The 18090-nt window shown below is 37.0% G+C and overlaps 1 protein-coding gene across 2 annotated transcripts in view; it reads right to left on the reverse strand.

Moving 5' to 3' along the window:
- Positions 1–18090, reverse strand: part of MTA3 (metastasis associated 1 family member 3) — a 137805-nt gene that overhangs the window by 76397 nt on the left and 43318 nt on the right. For both annotated transcript variants that reach the window (XM_086460582.1, XM_086460583.1), the window contains exon 7: positions 4123–4225. In XM_086460582.1, the coding sequence (XP_086316708.1) occupies positions 4123–4225 (103 nt within the window). The remainder of the gene's footprint in view (positions 1–4122; positions 4226–18090) is intronic.

The following is an 18090-nucleotide window of genomic DNA, read 5'->3' on the forward strand; positions in this document are numbered from 1 at the left end:
CTGCTAGTTGAAGCTGCATTGTGTTCCGTCCCTCACTGTATGATAAATTAATGTAACAAATACACCTCCATACACCACGAGCACTTGTAACTATATTAACAGTAATCAGCAAAAAATGAATATAAACTCTGTCTTAGAGAAAATGGAAAAGAGGGAAAAACACAGGCAGGATCAAGCTCTAATTCAAAATGATTACCAAGTAGTTTTCCATTCTTCTGTGATTTTACATCAAAAAATATCAGGCATTCAAAGGAGAGAAATGTTATGTTAGCCAGAGGTATGTGACACCATTTTCATTTCAAAGAAATCAAAGAACAAAATTTTAAGGTAGAGATTCAATGCTTTAAGGCTATTTTAATCAGTCTTCAAAACTCTTGTTTAGTTGCTAATAAGCTGGGACCACAAATGTCTAGAAAACAGCTTGATTTAGAGATATATTCCTTCCAGAAGACTATGTTGATAATGTAGTTAGATGAAGCAGAATAAAAGAACTAAGTTAACTGTTTCACTGCATCATAAAGTACATAAACAGAACTAGAATGTATCAAAAACACACCATGTAATGAATTATAGATCAAATTAGCAGACAGAAAGAAAATTAAAAAAAAAAAAACAAAACCAAACACCAAAAGGATCAGGTCTACAGCTCTCAGCATCTGTCCAGACTGGAGCCCACAACCCCTACCACATTTGAGTCTGGTCAGGACCATTTCTGACTCCCTGACAAACTACGAAAAAAGCCAAGATTATGATGTTATATGCACAATAGGAAAGCTTCTATTTCCTAATACCATGCAACCTGGAACAGAGTTAGAAAGAGAACATGAAATCTCGCAAGGAAATGAAGCACTCCTTGATTGTTAGGAATGACAGACTGACAACTAGAGAAAAGAGGATGCGTCTGTATCAGTGTTTTACTTCAAATTAGGAATGGAGTTGCAAAGCAACTGTCCCCAGTGTCTATCTACTGCACTTTAACTAACATAAAAGAGTATCTTGCAGCATACAAACTGGATTTCTGTTAAGTTAAACAGTAGTTCCACATACTCATAGGTGTTTAGTCCAGATTAGAGTCATCCCAAAAATAAAACTGCTCAAAATCTGCACAGGGTGCATGCTAGGTCCTCAGCACCAATCATTTCAATTCTACAAATCCACTTCTACTATATCGTACTATTTGCTAATGTGGACAGATCTAAACTGCTGCGGCAGCTTCTCAAGTCTGAAGCTAGCAGAGAGAGAAGAACTGTTGCCAATATATATGACAAAACAAAAATTGGTTGATGATGCTGTATCTTATTTCAATGGCGTACAAAATGGTGTTGCAATTCTTACTGCCAGAGCATAAACAACGTTACCCAAAAAACAACTCAAAACTAGAATACACTAGTCTGATGCCTCAACCGTCTAACAGATGCTTTTGCTCGTTCAAGCAAGAGCCCTTGCCCAAATTATGCTTCAGTAGTAGCAAAAAGGTACTTTCAAGATTTGTAAATCCACAGACTCATGCAAGACTACTTAGCGAGCTCAAAGTTAAGGATCTTTCTTCTTGAGCACTCTTGTACTTTTTTCAAAACGTCCACAGATTTTTCTGGCACTGCTACCTGCAATTTCTGGACAGGAAAAGCATATTCTTCTACTTTTATATCCAGCAAATTATTGCATACTGGGGCTTAGTGACAGACACAGACTGACCAAGCATAAAAACCTATAAAAAAGGCCTCTCGTTTCTGCAACAGCAAACAAACCTTGTAAGACTGGGCAAGTTACGTGCCCGAGGCCAAATATAATTGTTCTTGCAAATGGGCAACACAAATAGAAAAAGAGAGTATTTAAGCACTTTCTAAAGAACCAACAAAGCGTGCATGTGTGATTGAAAAAGCTAAAGCCTGTAAGGACAAAAGCAACTCTGCCTTCAACCAGAGCAGACTGAAAAAACTAAGAAATACTCGACACCTTTGAGCATGTAAAAAGGATCACGTGAAAATGCTTTTAAAATTTCAAATACAGATAGCATACACACATTTAACCAAAATCACATTTAGGAAAAAGTTATTGTCAGAATTTCCAATTTGCAGAACTAAACATCACCAGAGAAATACCATTCTCACTGGAAACCCCCCAGCAGGCTCGGCCAACGCCCAGTGAACTGCATTACGCCACAGCAGAGCTATCTTCTGAGTCTGTAAGCACAGGTTACCAGATCATAGTATCAACTTCACTGCTACTCAAGCAGCTTTTAATGGTGCAGTATAATGAAAGCTTTTCCCTGCAAGCACACAACGCATCGAACAGAAATTGGTGAAAATCTTAATGCACTTCATGCAACAGAAATGTGATCTTGCAGCCAGTGAATACAAGTATGTAGGAGCTTGGAAATAGTTTGTGTCAGTTCAAATGCAGCTTACAAATATGAATGGAGGTTTGCGGAAGAACATTAATGAAGTGGTTACCTGAGTAACATCTGATTACAGGTGGTCATTACTGATTGCCTGCCACAAGATCTTGGATAGCTACAATTGTTCAGCTAGGACCAAGACCCCTTCCTGCCATAACAGACACCTCCTTTACAGAAATTTATCAACTTCTAAACAAATGCAGTCTTGGTCAGGGCACAGCACTCCACAGGATGTCTTAAATATGGGAAAGAAGATAGAAAAACGTTTTTCTCTAACAATTCCCTTTGTTCTCTGTCACATCCCAGTAGACTGCTTACTGGTACAGTCCTCTGGGAACATTTTCAGCTTCACAGTGTACTACTTCAGCTCCCCAGAGTGGCTGCAAAACGGGGAGTGGAGGGATGTGAAGGCAGTGAACACACTCTTCAAAAACGCACATAAACTTCATGCAGATGGGTTTTTAGGGCACCCCGTAACAGTCTGCCACACACGTCCAGGTATTATATTGCTGGTGACAGAAGTAGTTCTGTTTTCTGGGTTTTGTTCTACGGAGCATCTACCAGGCATTGTGACCTTCTGAACAGATACATATTAACACCTATACCCCTTTGGCTTGCTTGGAAATTCAACACGGGCAGGCAGTTTTTACTACTGTATAGAAAGGCTACAGCACTACAAAGTGAGGGAGGGAGGGAGAAGAAGCCTAGGTGGATCAGCATCTGAACTGTGAAATGGTAAATCAGCAACCCATTTCACCATACACATAAGCTGGAAAACATAAAGCAACTTCTCTATTTCCTTCCTAAAATGCTTTGTTCAAATGGGAGAAAGATTATAGAGAACAAAAACTGGAAACAACATAAAAGGATTATTTGCCTAAGAAGATTTGAGACTATGCTCTGCAACCAGGTTACAGAAAATACATGAGATGCAGACTGATTTAGCATAAAATCCCTACATTAGCTGTGATTTACGGTTCTCTACTATTATTAGAACTGTACGTTGTACTATATTTGCAAGTATGAATTACAGGACAGGTGAAACATGCTGCATCTTATGAGTGTAGAGTTGCCCTTCAGTAATAAGTCTGTAGAGTTTTGAAAGTGTTTTTTAAAGTAGAGAAATAATTTTTAAAGGTATGTATGAATTCCAAGTGCTTTGATGTTCCCTTCATAAATTTGCATAATCATACGTTAATTTATTAAACTGAACTGACCAGAGTTTTCTCACTAATGAAATACATCACTTGAAAACTTTTATTTCAACATTCATCCAAAATAATTGCACTCCACATTATTTAGCTTATATGCAACTGGGCAAGTTCTTCATACATTTAATTTGTTAATATTTTCTTTATTTCTACTCTTAACTTTTGTTTTACACTACAAAATTCCAAGTACTATACTACAAGACTGAAATCCTGCTCCAGTTACTCCGAGGGGAAAGCAGACTGATTCTACATTTAAAGTATCAAATTCTACAAAAATCTGAAATACAGGGAGTGTAGCATTAGTCCAAAAGTCACTCTCTTTTTTCCCCTCTTCTGTATTGGTAGCTTCAATAAATACGCAGAAGGTTATAGTCTGATTTTCTCTTTTAGCTAACTGTGGGAAAGAGAAGGGCTCACAAAACGGCAAACAAGTTGAGTAACACGATATAGGGGAATAAATAGTCAGTAGGAAAAGGAAAAGGATTTTTTTTTATTAGAGGATTTTAATCTTACCGTGCTACAACTAAAAACTGGTCAATCTGACGGTCAGTAAGGGGGCTATCTGGATCCCATACTTTTACTTCCAGCTTTGCCTGTTCTCTGTCATCTAATTCTCCTGTCAAAAGGTAGATGGGACAAAACACTTATTACTTACAATGTTTTTCTCTGTGTATTTCTTGTACTATGTTTAAAAGAGACATTGTACATTCTTAAACACACATACACAGTACTTAACAATCATCAGTTATCCATTTAAATTCCATAATGCAGCATCAGTAAAATAAATATCTTCCCTTAACATCAGCATTTCAATTTAAGGAGGCTTTCTTTGGAGGTACAGTATCAAAGCACTTTAATAAAATGTAATTATAAATTCAAAACCATAACCTAAGTAACCAGTGGTTTCTTTAAATTGCTTCTCAACTAGATAAATATCACTTAAGCAATATTAAAATTAATTTTACACTTAACCAGCTTTAGCAATTAAATTCTACCCAATTTGTATTCTATGCCCCCAAAACAAAAATAATTATGAAAAACTGCTACTAAATTTAATTTTTTTTCACCTCTTGCTCTGAGCCACTACATTATCTGTAATGTTAACACAAATCATACAATTAAAATTGCTGTGTATGTTGGCTAGTTACATTCTCTTATAATATATAAGGCACAAGAAAGTTACTATATACTACACCATCATCTCCCAAATCCAGTTGTCCGAACAGAGCAGTTTGTGTACATGCGTGTGACCGAAACAGTGGTGGTGGTTTCTGCAATGTGATTTGCCCTGTATTCATTGTTCAAAAGACTATGGCGTTTGTACTGCTTGGAAGAACAGCGAAGCGTGAAGACACTACAATGATTCATGTTCATATGGAAGCCCAAATCTTGGCTTGACTACTACACCAGTAACTTCTACTGCAAAATGAGAAACATTACAGAGGCTCATTAAGTAGGCACAACATATTCTACTAGCATGAGAAGATTTGCTGTGGGATGTGGCAAACACATTTGTGGGCAGAACAGATGACAACAGCAAAGTTAGTATCATTGTTTTTCTTTGGTATTTTGAGTATGTTTTTCCTTTGGTGAACATGTGAAAAACTCCAATGTTTAGCTGGCTTCCAGTACTTGTCTCTGACTTTTATGACCTACTACAAGAATAAAAACCTGTTCTCAAATAGAGCCATTCCATTTCCTTTGAAAATCTAGGCTGTGTATGTACCTCTCTGAGAACATAGAAGATCACTTTAGTCTGTGCTATTTCTTATGACTTAATGAAAACAGCCAGTCTAAACTCAGAAAGCGTCATCAAGACATGAAATAACCTGTACACTTAAGAGTCTGGAAGCAGACTGCAAACTAAGCGCTAGCTCTCCTGAAATCTGATCATATACAGCAAGTTTCTCTAGCATATTCATTCCAGAATGAAACGAAAACATACTATCTATCCCTACCAAATACACAAGTTACAACTGCACCATGCTGTCTGGCCAATGCTTCAGGAACAAATGTCACAGTCACATTCTCTGAAAAACACAGTAAACGACTTCTGCTACGCAAGTAATAAAGAATTGCCTGCTGAATGTGACTTCTGCTTCTGTTGAAGCTAATTCACTTCCAGTACTGGAGACAAACTGTTAATTTCTGGCAATCCTGGATAGGAATTTAGGTCTATAAACTTATTCGACAGACTACACACTTGTCAATACATTCATTTTTTGTATCTGGCACAGACACATTGTGGGTGATTGTCTACATTTTCTGAATAACCTCTCAGCACTTCATTTCAATCTGTTAATATATAGTTTTTAAACATCTTTAATGTTAGTTAACTGTTTCAGGACATCATATCCTAGAGATCATAACAACACTCAGGCAGCGTATACTTGTCACAAAGAGGAAACAGCATACAAGCACAGAACGAGTATCCAACCAAAACGTGTCACTCTCCTGAACCAAGTCTGTAAAAAAATGAAAAAAAAATCGGAATACTACACATCTTACTTCCATTAGAGGTAAATAAACAATTGCTACTACAAAATGTTGTTCTAGCTCTTGATAAAGGTAAATCTGAAATAATGCCAAACAGTATTTTACAATGACAGTAGACATATAGGATACGAGCAATGGAGTATTTATATCAAAAGAATCCAGACACATACAAGCTAATATTTGCAATACTAAACATTACTGCAACAATGGTAGACGAACTTCCAGAAGATATGTGGTCTCTGCCAAACTGCACTTACACAAAATGCTTCATTCCAAATTTGGCATGATATTATCACTTAAACAGGAAGAAAAGTAACCTAAACAGATCAAAACACAGAGGCAGTCAAGCGGTGCTGTAGAAATCTTTGATAAGTCGATCGCAGGAATAAAAATTTTATTTACTTCCTTCAAATGTGCTGCAAGAAGCAGTATAGGAGGATCACATAAAATAAACAGGCCGTCTTTCAAAACATTAATTATAAAAGCCCCCTCTGTTTTCCTTGAGCTGTTTGTCCTTAGTTAATCACGCCTGTACCTTATACCAATTTCTCTGTTAACATCTCTACATTTATCTTTTACATTGTTGAATTTCACACAGAACTATAAGACATTAAAAATGAACATGTAGCAAAGTTGCCATAGGATTAATTCCTTATAGTACAAATTCCAAGACACAAACAGAACACAGGAGTTTAACTTTTTTAACATTTTCATTGTCGCATCTGAGAAGGGGTTCAGGTTCTGTTTTACAAGTGTCACCTTCCCTCACCACCACCAACATACCAATTACAGCTTCTGAGAAGATGCTGGGCTATTTTTTTTGAATGACCACTACGACATACCAGTGTATCCAACTTGTTTTGAGTGCTGCTTATAATTTTATTATAGGCAATCTAATCCTGAAGTTTAATTTTACTGGAAAACATTAGTAGACGGACAAAACTTTGCCTGGTTTTCTCCTCATCAATCATTCAATGCTTTACTTCTCATGGCTCTCTTCTAACAAAAAGCAAAATGATATTTTTGTCTTAAAAAAAAAAATATTAAGTTCTGCATTTCAGTTAGTCATTTTAACTAAAGGAAAGCATGATATGCCCCCGCCCCCCGAAAACAATTGTAAGAAAAATTTTACAAAGCAAAAGTAAACCAAACACAACTTTTCACTGAGTGCAATTAAGAAGAACTACAAGAAAATATAGATCTAATTAGTCAGTCTTTTAGACTTCACTGCCTGCAGATAAACACCCCCAAGGTAATTCGTACATTAGATTCAGCATGATTCTATGTTATTCTTACAACATATCCAACTAAAAGAAAATAACTTGCAGTATGAACTCTTAGAGTGAAAGTCTTTTAATTGTACAGATACCTAACAATTCTGCAACATTGTATCCTTTTAAGAAACTGAAATATGAAACCTATACAAATTAGATTTTTTAAAAATGATTTTCAGATAAACAATGCCAATTCCACTTTCAATGACAAACAGTTGATGAGGTATCTGACCGAAAAATAGCCAGGAAGAGAGTTTTCAGAGACTCCATTGGTTAGGTACAACGTCTTATTTTTCTATTAAGCACAATTTGCAGTTTTTCAACACACCTTTTTATTCTCCTTTTCAAAAAGTAATTTAGCAGTCACTTCAGTCCAAACATATAAAACTACACACCTGCAGCGCTCAGCTTTCTGAGTGAATCTTTCATGATATGGAAAACAGAGATATCAGCTGCTGGATCCTTAATCACACGGGACAAAAAAATCCATAATCGCAATTTTTTGGTCATAGTAACAAGGCAGACGTATCTATGGACAGCAGTTGGACACCAGACCAGTAGTTTGTATTGCAGAGTTCCTCCTACTATGGAAACTCATTCAGGGCTTGATACAATCTCTTGAAATCAGCCAGTTTTGACTCAAGCATTAATTACCTAGACTCACTAGACACCTAAGCACATAAACGTATATTTTATATATATATATATATATATATATATATATATATAAAACATAATACAAACATGTTTATATTCTTAAAGCTTGGCACATCTAAGAAGTAAATTCGGTGTCTTCATCCTTGTGCTTCAGTTTTATACCTGTGAAACAGGAATATCTCTTAACTACATTGCAAGGATGCAGAAGAGACACACTTGTCAGTTCTTACCCTCCCTTCGTCCAGTTCAGCATGCACCACAGTGAAGTGTCTGTTATTGAAATAGGGGATCAGATTTAGTAGATACAGCGTTTAGCAGATTTTTGTCAGAATTGTGGGCAGGATACTAATTGCAGGTAATCCTAAATGTCTTTTTGAACACAACTTCATGTGCTATATAACATTGCAAAAATACGCAACTAATGACTGAAAAAGAGGTTTGAATTCATGAACTCCTTTCTCATGCTGCTACTTACACTGCTTGTCTGCAAATTTCTTCTCTAACTTAGAGATGAGAAAAATTGCATCACATTGGATTTTCTCATACTTTCTAGCTATCAACAAAGTATCAGACAATTAGGCCCGTCTAAAGTAAAATATGAGCTTTCTCCCCCAACGAAAAGTTCCTTAGCTCCCCTCTAAAACATTCAGCATATTAATTCTGTATAAAATGAATTATAGATTCATACACAGAGGTTAACAATCACAAAACATCATGCAGCTTATGACAAACAACTGATGGGGGGGGCACATGCAGCTTAACTGAGAAAGCCCGTTAGAAAATGTTGAAGTAATTGCCACTGGGAAAATGTTTTACATGAGGTATAAGAGAAAAGACATATTTCAGATGGATGTACAAACTTTACCTACTGACACTTAATGAGTTCAACTCTGCATAAACTGAATTCACAAACAGCTAGCTGACTGTTGGTCTCAACTAACAGAAATTACAACCCTTCTCACTATAAAAGCTTTACAGATATAGAATTCTTGTTACTCATTTTTGACTTTTTTTTTTTTAATGATTTGTGATTCTCACCAGTACTGATAATCAAAACTTATCCAGAAAAAAGTTCAAAAACTTACACTCAACTCTGCAAAAAATAACTGAATTATGTACAAACAACTTCTCTGATTAAAGTAACATGAGAAAGCTTAGATTATTTTAAAAGTGTAGGCAAAAGGAAAATTAATCTGTTTACCTTTCAATTACGGAACAACTCCCTCCCCTTAGCTTCCCTGACAGATTTATATCCAAGATTTCAATTAGTCATTCAGATAATGAGCTGCATATTTACACATATCTTATGGTAAAACTCAGTTTATGGACATAATGGATGTATGAAGACTAGAAATGAAAAACAGACTACACAAAGACTGCACGTACAGAGACTGCAAATGAAAGCTACCAGGTGATGTAAGCCCATCATTTGTTTACAGCAACTTAAACTGCTACTGAGCATTTTCTAAGCCAATAAAACATGCATAGTCCAATTGCCTCCTATCCTCTAGAGCTCTAGCCTATTAAAAAATTCAGTCATTTTTCACTTGAAAAATCCCTTTCGAATTAAACTGCCTCCAACTCCAATGACCTTAAGAGCTATCGCAGTGCTTATAAATCAACCACTGATGACGAAAAGACAAGACCTCACAAAACACTCAAGAAGAGCTTCAATTCATCATATTCTAAATTCCTAGAAATAAACAGAAAGAATTACAATTGGGCTCAGAATAAACTGAACTGTAACCAAGCAGTAATGACAAACTTCTTCATTATGCTGCATCAAGAATGGCTTGCTTATGGGAACGTCCAGTGCTGGAAGAAAGGAACAAATAAGGTTGTCTCTTTCCCAAAACCCTGTAGAACAGTATGCAAAAAGGAACTTCCACAGATCAGAGACCATGGAGGCATAATATCCTAAAATCACACCATTCCTCACTTTATAGCCCTTACATTAAATCACATTTAGGTAGAAACCCCATTGTCACAGAAATGAAATAATAAAAAGTCAGCTCTTCTATTTTAGTTTTTTATGGCTAATCTAAAGGCAATGATCTAAAATCATATATTGGATAAATCTACAAGGTGATCTTCATTTCAAAGGCAAGGGTGAGTATTCAACTAACGAAAAGATACCCGAAATTCAGCTTTATTTTGGAATTAGCTTCTAGTACTCCTTTGATATCTGTGAATAAACCTGAGCAGTGTGACTTGCACCAAGATTCCCCACTCGTCACCCCCATTTTAGATGATGTTTTGGCTGGAAGACACTGTGCAGTGGTTTAGCACCTACTCCAATCTGAACACAGAAAGATTGCAACAGTTTTTCTGAATTCCTGAAATAACAACACATGAGCTAATATGGTTTTCAGGAAAGCATAGTGAAAATAATTCTTTATATAAATGATAACAGTACCATACTACATATGAATATTAACAATCCTTAAAATACTTGTTTTGGAAAGAGGGATACCACAATGTATAGACATTGTCTTCAAAAAAAAAAAAAACCCACTAAATTAAAAAGAAATCTCTAGTCCTGCATTATTTTTTAAATAAACTTGATGTTATGAATATGCAAATTCCCTGTGACCACACTTTTAATCTGCATAAATTTAAACAAAACATAATTTAGAGAAGAACTTTTTCTTTAGGGTGAAATGTATTTTGACTTATTCAAGTGTAAAAAACACATTTCATCTGCATCTGATATTTGTTTTTCATCTTCTATAGAATAAGCTTAAAAGAAAAATCAGCCTCACAGTAAAATAGCAAAGGAACCAAAAATCTGAATTTACAATAAGTCCATTTAGGCAAAGTTACTGAGGTAGAAAAAACCAGCAAAGTCAATTAAACCCTAAGATGTTGCTGCTTGAAAGGTGATTTGAGCGCTCACTGCAATACATTATTTGGGATAATAAGCATATGCACAGCATGCAATACATAACTGTACCCTTCATAAGGCTGACTACCTGATAGAACTCATTTCTTATTTGAGCAGCCTCAGCCAAGGCTGTACAGCTATTATTAATAAAGAAATCTTTCCAACAGCAATCATGCAGAATGTTCCACACCAACAACGCAGTAGAGACCATTCATGCTGCACTGCAACCAGAAGGCAAAAGAGAAGACAGCTACTTTAACCATTTCCTTCAAGCTGCTGAAACACAGGAGGTTCATAACAATCATAAGAAAAGAATGAGAACAGACGCTTAAGTATCCTCAAGGAGCTAACGACAGCAGGAAATCATGGCTCATCATGAAGACTGAAACTCAACTGACTTCTCTTCAAACATAAAGCAAACTTGCGAAAGGGAGACCTGCTTTTACAATCTGGGGCAGCGGTGGAGGGGAAAGAAAAAAAAAAAAAAAAGACTACTCCAACTATCCCCAAGTAGAACAATTCACAGTCACTTCAACCATTGAACGGTTTTTAATAAGCTCGAACTGCTAAACAGCACAATTTCCAACTCTTCTCATTTATCATTTGACTGTTAACTTAGAAGTTGTGAATGATCTAAGAACTGAAGCTCAAAAATTTCCTCTACTCCATTATATAAGAATAGTATATTGTAAGTATAGTAAGTATACAATATAAGGAAGAATCAACTTAATCCATGTAACTGCTTGCTTGGTCAAAATTATACATGCACTTAATACCTCAACAAATTGTGCCAAAACGCAACAAATATTTCTAAATAACATTACTGAAAAGATTTCATAAACCACTACGTTTTATAATGCAAAGCTTACAAATACCTAATTGAGCTTCTGTAGTATATGTGACTGCAATCCTAAACTACAGGTTCTCCTTGCATCTGCAAGGTTAGGCAGAAGTAAATGAAGTCTTTACTAAAAACCGGCACAAAGAAGCAATTTATATGTGCTTGCTTTGTTTAATTTCTGGTAAAACTGATAGAAGTCCATAAACACGCATTTAATTGCTCAGCACATAAATCACTAACTCTGCTACCTAGAAAACAGACTGGCAAGACTGATGTAAAGGATATCATAATCCTATTAAAATCTTACATGAACAACATTGTAAAGAGTATTTTACTATTTGTGATGATCATGCATTTGACAGTTAATTATGCAAAATTTACTCCACTGAGCTTAATAACAAGAAAAAAAAAATCTGCAAATCAGACAAGTGACTACCATATTTAAATTTGCTAACCCTCAAGAAACAGCTGCTTCTTTTAGAAATTAGTATAGAAAAAACTTCATGTTGACTTAAAGTCAAAAACGCAACCATTTGAGAACAAAACATATCTGAGTACACAAAACCAGGAGTTTTATTCTGATGTATTACCTTTGTCAAGACTAATCTCATCTAATCTTAAACATCCTCTGATCTATTTTAGATATCCATCTTCAGCTGAGATGAATCAAGTCTAAGCAACACTCCTCTACTCTGACCATAAAGGTAAGCCTTACTGGGTTAGCCCAAACACACCTTTTATGTGCAGTATTCTATTGCAGCTTCCGTAAGTAGGAACTACTTAATCTGCTGGTTAGATCTTTTGTTCTACGCTTTCCTTCTGAAATATTGATTAAAATAGAAAGCCATCATCTTTTAGCTGAACCAGTCACCCTCAAAGATATCCCCACTTCTGGCATATTCTGACTGATATGTTGAAATTAGCAATTATTTCACTGCTAACTTACTAGATTTTCCAACAACTTTGAAGCTTCAATGCATTTCAAACTGAACTTGGGGGAACAGATTTCAACAAGGTTTCTGGGCATCTTTGAAGCAAATGCAAGTTAGGCATAAACATCTCCTTTTATACCGGCTCCTGAAGGTAGTTTTGGTTTCAGAATTTGAGCTTTGCTTTCTGCTGTCTAGATCCCAGTAAGGTCACCTTGAATTGATAGGAAATCTGGTTTTAGACACCAGATCATGGACTTGCAAATTACTGTATGCAGAACAAGAGAGGTGTGCAAGCTACTGCACAAATGAGTTCCTCCACCCCATCCAAAAAAGCACTTTACAGTTGTCAACTTTTTCCACGAAAACCCTTTCCTCACATGCCATCCTACCACTCATAGAACAGCCAAAGGCTGCTGCTGTCGTCACCCTCCGTGCGTGCACAGGAAAAGCAATTCTTTCTTTGATGATCGTACACCCAAGTAACGGGGTTTACACTAAATCCACTCATTTATTCTTGTAATTGCAATTTGGTTCACTCAAAACGGAGGCATTAACATGGCCTCAAAAACACCAGCCGTCATGATTTCTGAAAGCCAGTTAAAGATGAAAGACTAAATATATACTATGTGTGAAATACTGAACTCACGAAAGAAACCTTTTCAAAGAACTGTCTATTGTATTAAGGCGTCCAGTTCTCATATCCACCAATTGTCATAAAACTGACCACTTAACACAAATTACAGACCGTATTTTTTGAAAATTAATAGGACCCTAAGACACAGTATTTGTTTTTCCTGTCAGACATTTCTCGTAGCTCCACATTATCTGTCTTCAGAGTCTAACAACTGCATGGATCTCCAATTTTTAACTTAAATATTTGAATACAGAATCTTCTAAAAATATTTCATATTGACTGATTTTAAAATGGCTTGATTTTCATCTTCTCGCAACAGAATGAAATCATTACAACTACATCAACACTAACAGAGATAATCCAGCACACAGACTTTGAAAAGAGAATCGGATGCACCATTCAAACAACTCCTGCAGGTCTCTGGCTGGTGTGAGTGATTTTCAAATTCAGCAGCGGTTCTTCCCATAAATGGGAGTATTATGTATCATGAAGTAAGAGAAGAGATCCCTCCTCATGAGATTACAGCTGGGTCTCACTAGTCTAAAACACATTTTTTCATCTATTAAGCAAAAATAAAAATTTAGTGTATATGGGAAGCACTTAAAGAACCAGAGAATACAATACACTGAGTCTAAGCACACTGAACTTTCATAATGTTAAAACCCAGTATGTAGATGAGTTTCTTATCTGTCTCTTTATTTGTAATCATGTTTAAGCTTAAAATCCTGAATTCCGATATTCCCAAACATTAACAGGCCTGAACTCTGAGGTTAATAGTTTCCACCTGATATGACTGGTCTATTAAGAACAACATGGTCTTACAACTAAGTTGCAGTAAGAAGCACAAAAACAGGTAAGACATTAGGAAACACCTCCAAAGGAATTATTTTGTTCTTTTTCAAAACAGAGAAAAGTTTTAGACGCTTTGGATACAATTTCTCTGCTTAATTTACTGCTTAAATTTCCCCAACCACTCCCCTTCTTCCTATTAAGTGCTCAGCTACCTGAATTCTATGAATTCCAAAATGCCCTGCCTTCAAGAAATGGAACAAACTGGACAGCAAGTGCTATTTCAAGGCGCCTTCTGCATGTTTTCAGATGTGCAAGAGGGACTCTGGGCTTTCATACAGATACTTCTAATATAGTTTATAATTTTATTTATTAAAAATTTTAAAAAAAAGGTTTGAACAGAACGTCTTTCCTACAGGCTGCTTCTTCATCCATTTCAGAGACTCAAATTCCTCTTCCTCTGTATGTCTTAGTAAGGGAGTAGTCCTCTTCTTTGCCAACTCCAAACCCTGTAACACTTTAAATGGCCAAAGACTACCTAATTCTGTCAGATCCCTGCTCCATAAAGAATTCCCAAGAACACAGTAGTCTCCTGCTAAACCCAGACACAAGAGATAAGCAGCACTAGGCTAGGAACTGGACTGCAGCTGGGAGGAGACTATTAGCATGAGAAAAATTCCATGCAGCAGTACACAGATCCCCAGAACAGTGACTCTAAGACTGGCCGTCCAGGCTAATTAAAACAGGGATTTGCAAACAGTTTGCCACTGCTAGCGGCAGTACTCACTTTAGGACTAGCAGCCAGTTCTCTAAATAAACCTTTAACCATAATCATTCCCCCACCACACCCGTCAACCTCTTCATACTTGTGGCCTTCCATATACCTCTGCATAGAGACTAAAATCTCATTTCCTTCCAACTGCCAATCAACCCTAACCCTTCATGCATCCATCTTGCATGCCTCTGCTTTGCCCAGCGATCTCTAGCTCCACAGGATTTGCTCAGCTCTCAGCATCCTTACAGCAGGCACTATAAGCAGAGCCAGAAGAGCTGACAGGAGCTGCTGCTATACACAGGCAATTAATTACCAGTAAAAATGTTCTTACCAGGCACTTTCCACTGTTCAGGTAAGCATGTGCACACTGACAGTTGTGAATGGCTGCCACTGTGATGCTGCCAAGCAAAACACAGGTTGGGAATCTTGTGTGTGCCCAAAGACACCCTTCAACACCTGAATAGCTTAAGAACAGGTAAAGAAAGTTTCAAAGGTTAACTCCCTCTAAAACCTGCTTTCAAGCTTGTGGCTTTGTGCTAACTCTCAGAAACTTCCCCACATTTTTACAAGAGAGAAACAACATTTTTAAAGGTTAGTAGTTGCTCTGTTAACTGAATAGTACTATGCATACATTATACTTTTTCTTATATTGCAGTACTATAATCTAATTATACTGAAGACTTCTTGGTAGGTGTTAATGCTGTTAGCTTAACATTAGTGTTTGCACTTCCTAATCTTCGGGTGTTCCTTTTATTTTTAGACTGAGATTTGCTAAAAGCTCAACATATTGTCTCAAGCCTTTATGAAAAAGTCAGCTGAAACTGAGCATGCTAATGGCAATGACTGAACACATACAAAGAAGTTATCTACTACCCAGCATCATCACTGGAGGGAAGATGATTAAGTAGCAGTTTGAGTTTCTCTTGCAGCTCCTCTTAATGAAATATGACTGTAGGTAAACACAGAAGAAGATGTGGCCTAAGACTGTCTTTGAAGCATAGATGTTTTGGTTAAACAACTGTCCAATCACAAGCTTGTTTAGTAAGAGGTAACTTCCAGTCCCAACTCTTTCTCTACAGATAAAGCAGCGCTTCCCCAGGGTAAAAGGCAGAAGACTGTGGGCTGAATCTCATCAGTAGGTTGTTAAGCTGGAGCACCACAGTAGGATTAGTTCAAGTTGGAATGGATCTCAGGAGGTCTCTAGCCCAACCTCCTCCTCAAACAGGCTCTGCTGTGAGATCAGACCAGAGCTTTATCCACTTGGGTCCTGAAAACCTCTAAGGACAGAGATGACACAACCTCCATGGTTACTTTCTCCACCACTTGACCATGGAAAAAACATTTCTGCTCATAGCCATTCCAAACCTCTCATTTCAAGTTATGCCTGTTTTATCTCATCCTCCCACTATGCACCACTGTCAGGAACCTGTCTGTCTTCTCAACAACCTTCCCCCAGTCACTGGGGGACTACCATTGGTCTCCCCCTTGAAGCCACCTCTTCTCCAGGTTAAGGAAGCTCAGTTCCCTCAGCCTGTCCTTGCAGGGCAAGTGCTCTAGCCCCAACAACTGTGATGCCCTCCACTGAACTTCAGTTCATCAATAACTTTCCCATATTGGGGGACTCTAACCTGGGGGCAGTATCTAGATGTGATCTAATGAGTGCTCAGTAAAGGGGGGTGATCACTTTCCCTGATCTACTGGCTATGTGCCAGCCCAAAACGCTGGTCACCTTCACTGTCAGGGCACACTGCTGGCTTACATCCTCTTGCTCTCTGCCAGCACCCCAGCGCCTTTCCTACAGAGTTACTCCCCTCAGCCCCTTCATCCCCCAATAAATTTCATACATTTATGAAATATATGAGGAAGAGTACCTTCATATGCTATAATTTTCCCTTCTGCTAGAACAAAATTAAAGTAATCTTAAGCCACAGAGGAAGAAAACTGTCCGTTTCATTCAGTCACACTACCAGATGTAGGGTTAATTTTTTTTTTTTTGTCTTTATCTTGTCACTCTTTTTCCATCTTCCTATTTGCTATAACATTCTCCAAATTTCAGAGGGCATTCAAATGACTGAAGCCTCCTCAGATAATCAAGAGGAAAAAAAGGTCCATAAACTACCTATGGGTCTAAGAACTTGGCAACGTGATCTGTTTAAAAAGCGAGCAAATAAGAGAAGTTAACTGTTAATTCCCTGCATTTGTGATGACTGGACAAAACTGGAGAAGTTTACATGCTTCATGAGAAACCTAAAAGATCTACCTCAAAATGCAGCATCTGTAGGAGAGGTTACAGAACAATTACACAACACGAACATTAACAAATTATTTGAGTTTGGACAGGCATCCTCTCAAGATTTCTACAGGAACTCAAGGATACAATAGCTACCAATAGTGCCATGTGAACTCAAATGCATTTGTGTTACCTAGAGCGTGAAGGAGTGTCTATGGGCTAAGGAGAAAACGTGGGCAACTAAGCACTGTCAAGGCTCACAGCTGTACTAGCCAAAATAGCAGAAATTGCAACAAAGATATACTGGAGATAGGTCAGCATGCCTTTTATAGAAAAAACGCGCCTCACATACTTACGTAAGTTCTGCAAAGATATCAGAGATACACAAGGAAGCTCAAGGTGACAGCCTACTGGGTTTCTAATAGCCTTTAATCAAGTTTTAAGAAGACTAAGAAACCACAAGAGACAATATCTTCTCCATGGATAAAGAGCTGATGGTCTGATTTAGCATGGTTGTTCTTACACTGGTGGGCTAAGTCTTCTTGAAAATGCCGACTTCAACATTTTAAACATTTTACATAGCCTAACAAAGCCTTGTTCTACCAAATTCTGGTAGACAAAGGTTCATACTTTATCACTTGACAAAGCAAATTAACATCAGAAAATTTATTTACACAAACTACACTTATTCTCTAATTTTCTAAAATCATAGGAGGCAGTTATTCCAAATTTTACCAGTTTTCTTGAAAATAAAATTTAGTGGTTTTTTTTTGTTTGGTTGGGGTATTTTTTAGTCAAAGAAATACTCCAAATAGTTTCACTAAACTTACAAATCATGACCAGAACACAGTCATGGTAAAGATCTTTGTTAGCTTTATTTAAAAAATATCCTTTGCTTCAGAAGTTTTAATTGAGATTTGACAGACAGGGGAACAATTACTGACCTTTGTTGACTTTGTCCCAGTCTTT

Source organism: Leptosomus discolor, chromosome 2, assembly GCF_034619465.1.
Source record: "Leptosomus discolor isolate bLepDis1 chromosome 2, bLepDis1.hap2, whole genome shotgun sequence".
In the NCBI taxonomy this organism is placed as follows: Eukaryota; Metazoa; Chordata; class Aves; order Leptosomiformes; family Leptosomidae; genus Leptosomus; species Leptosomus discolor.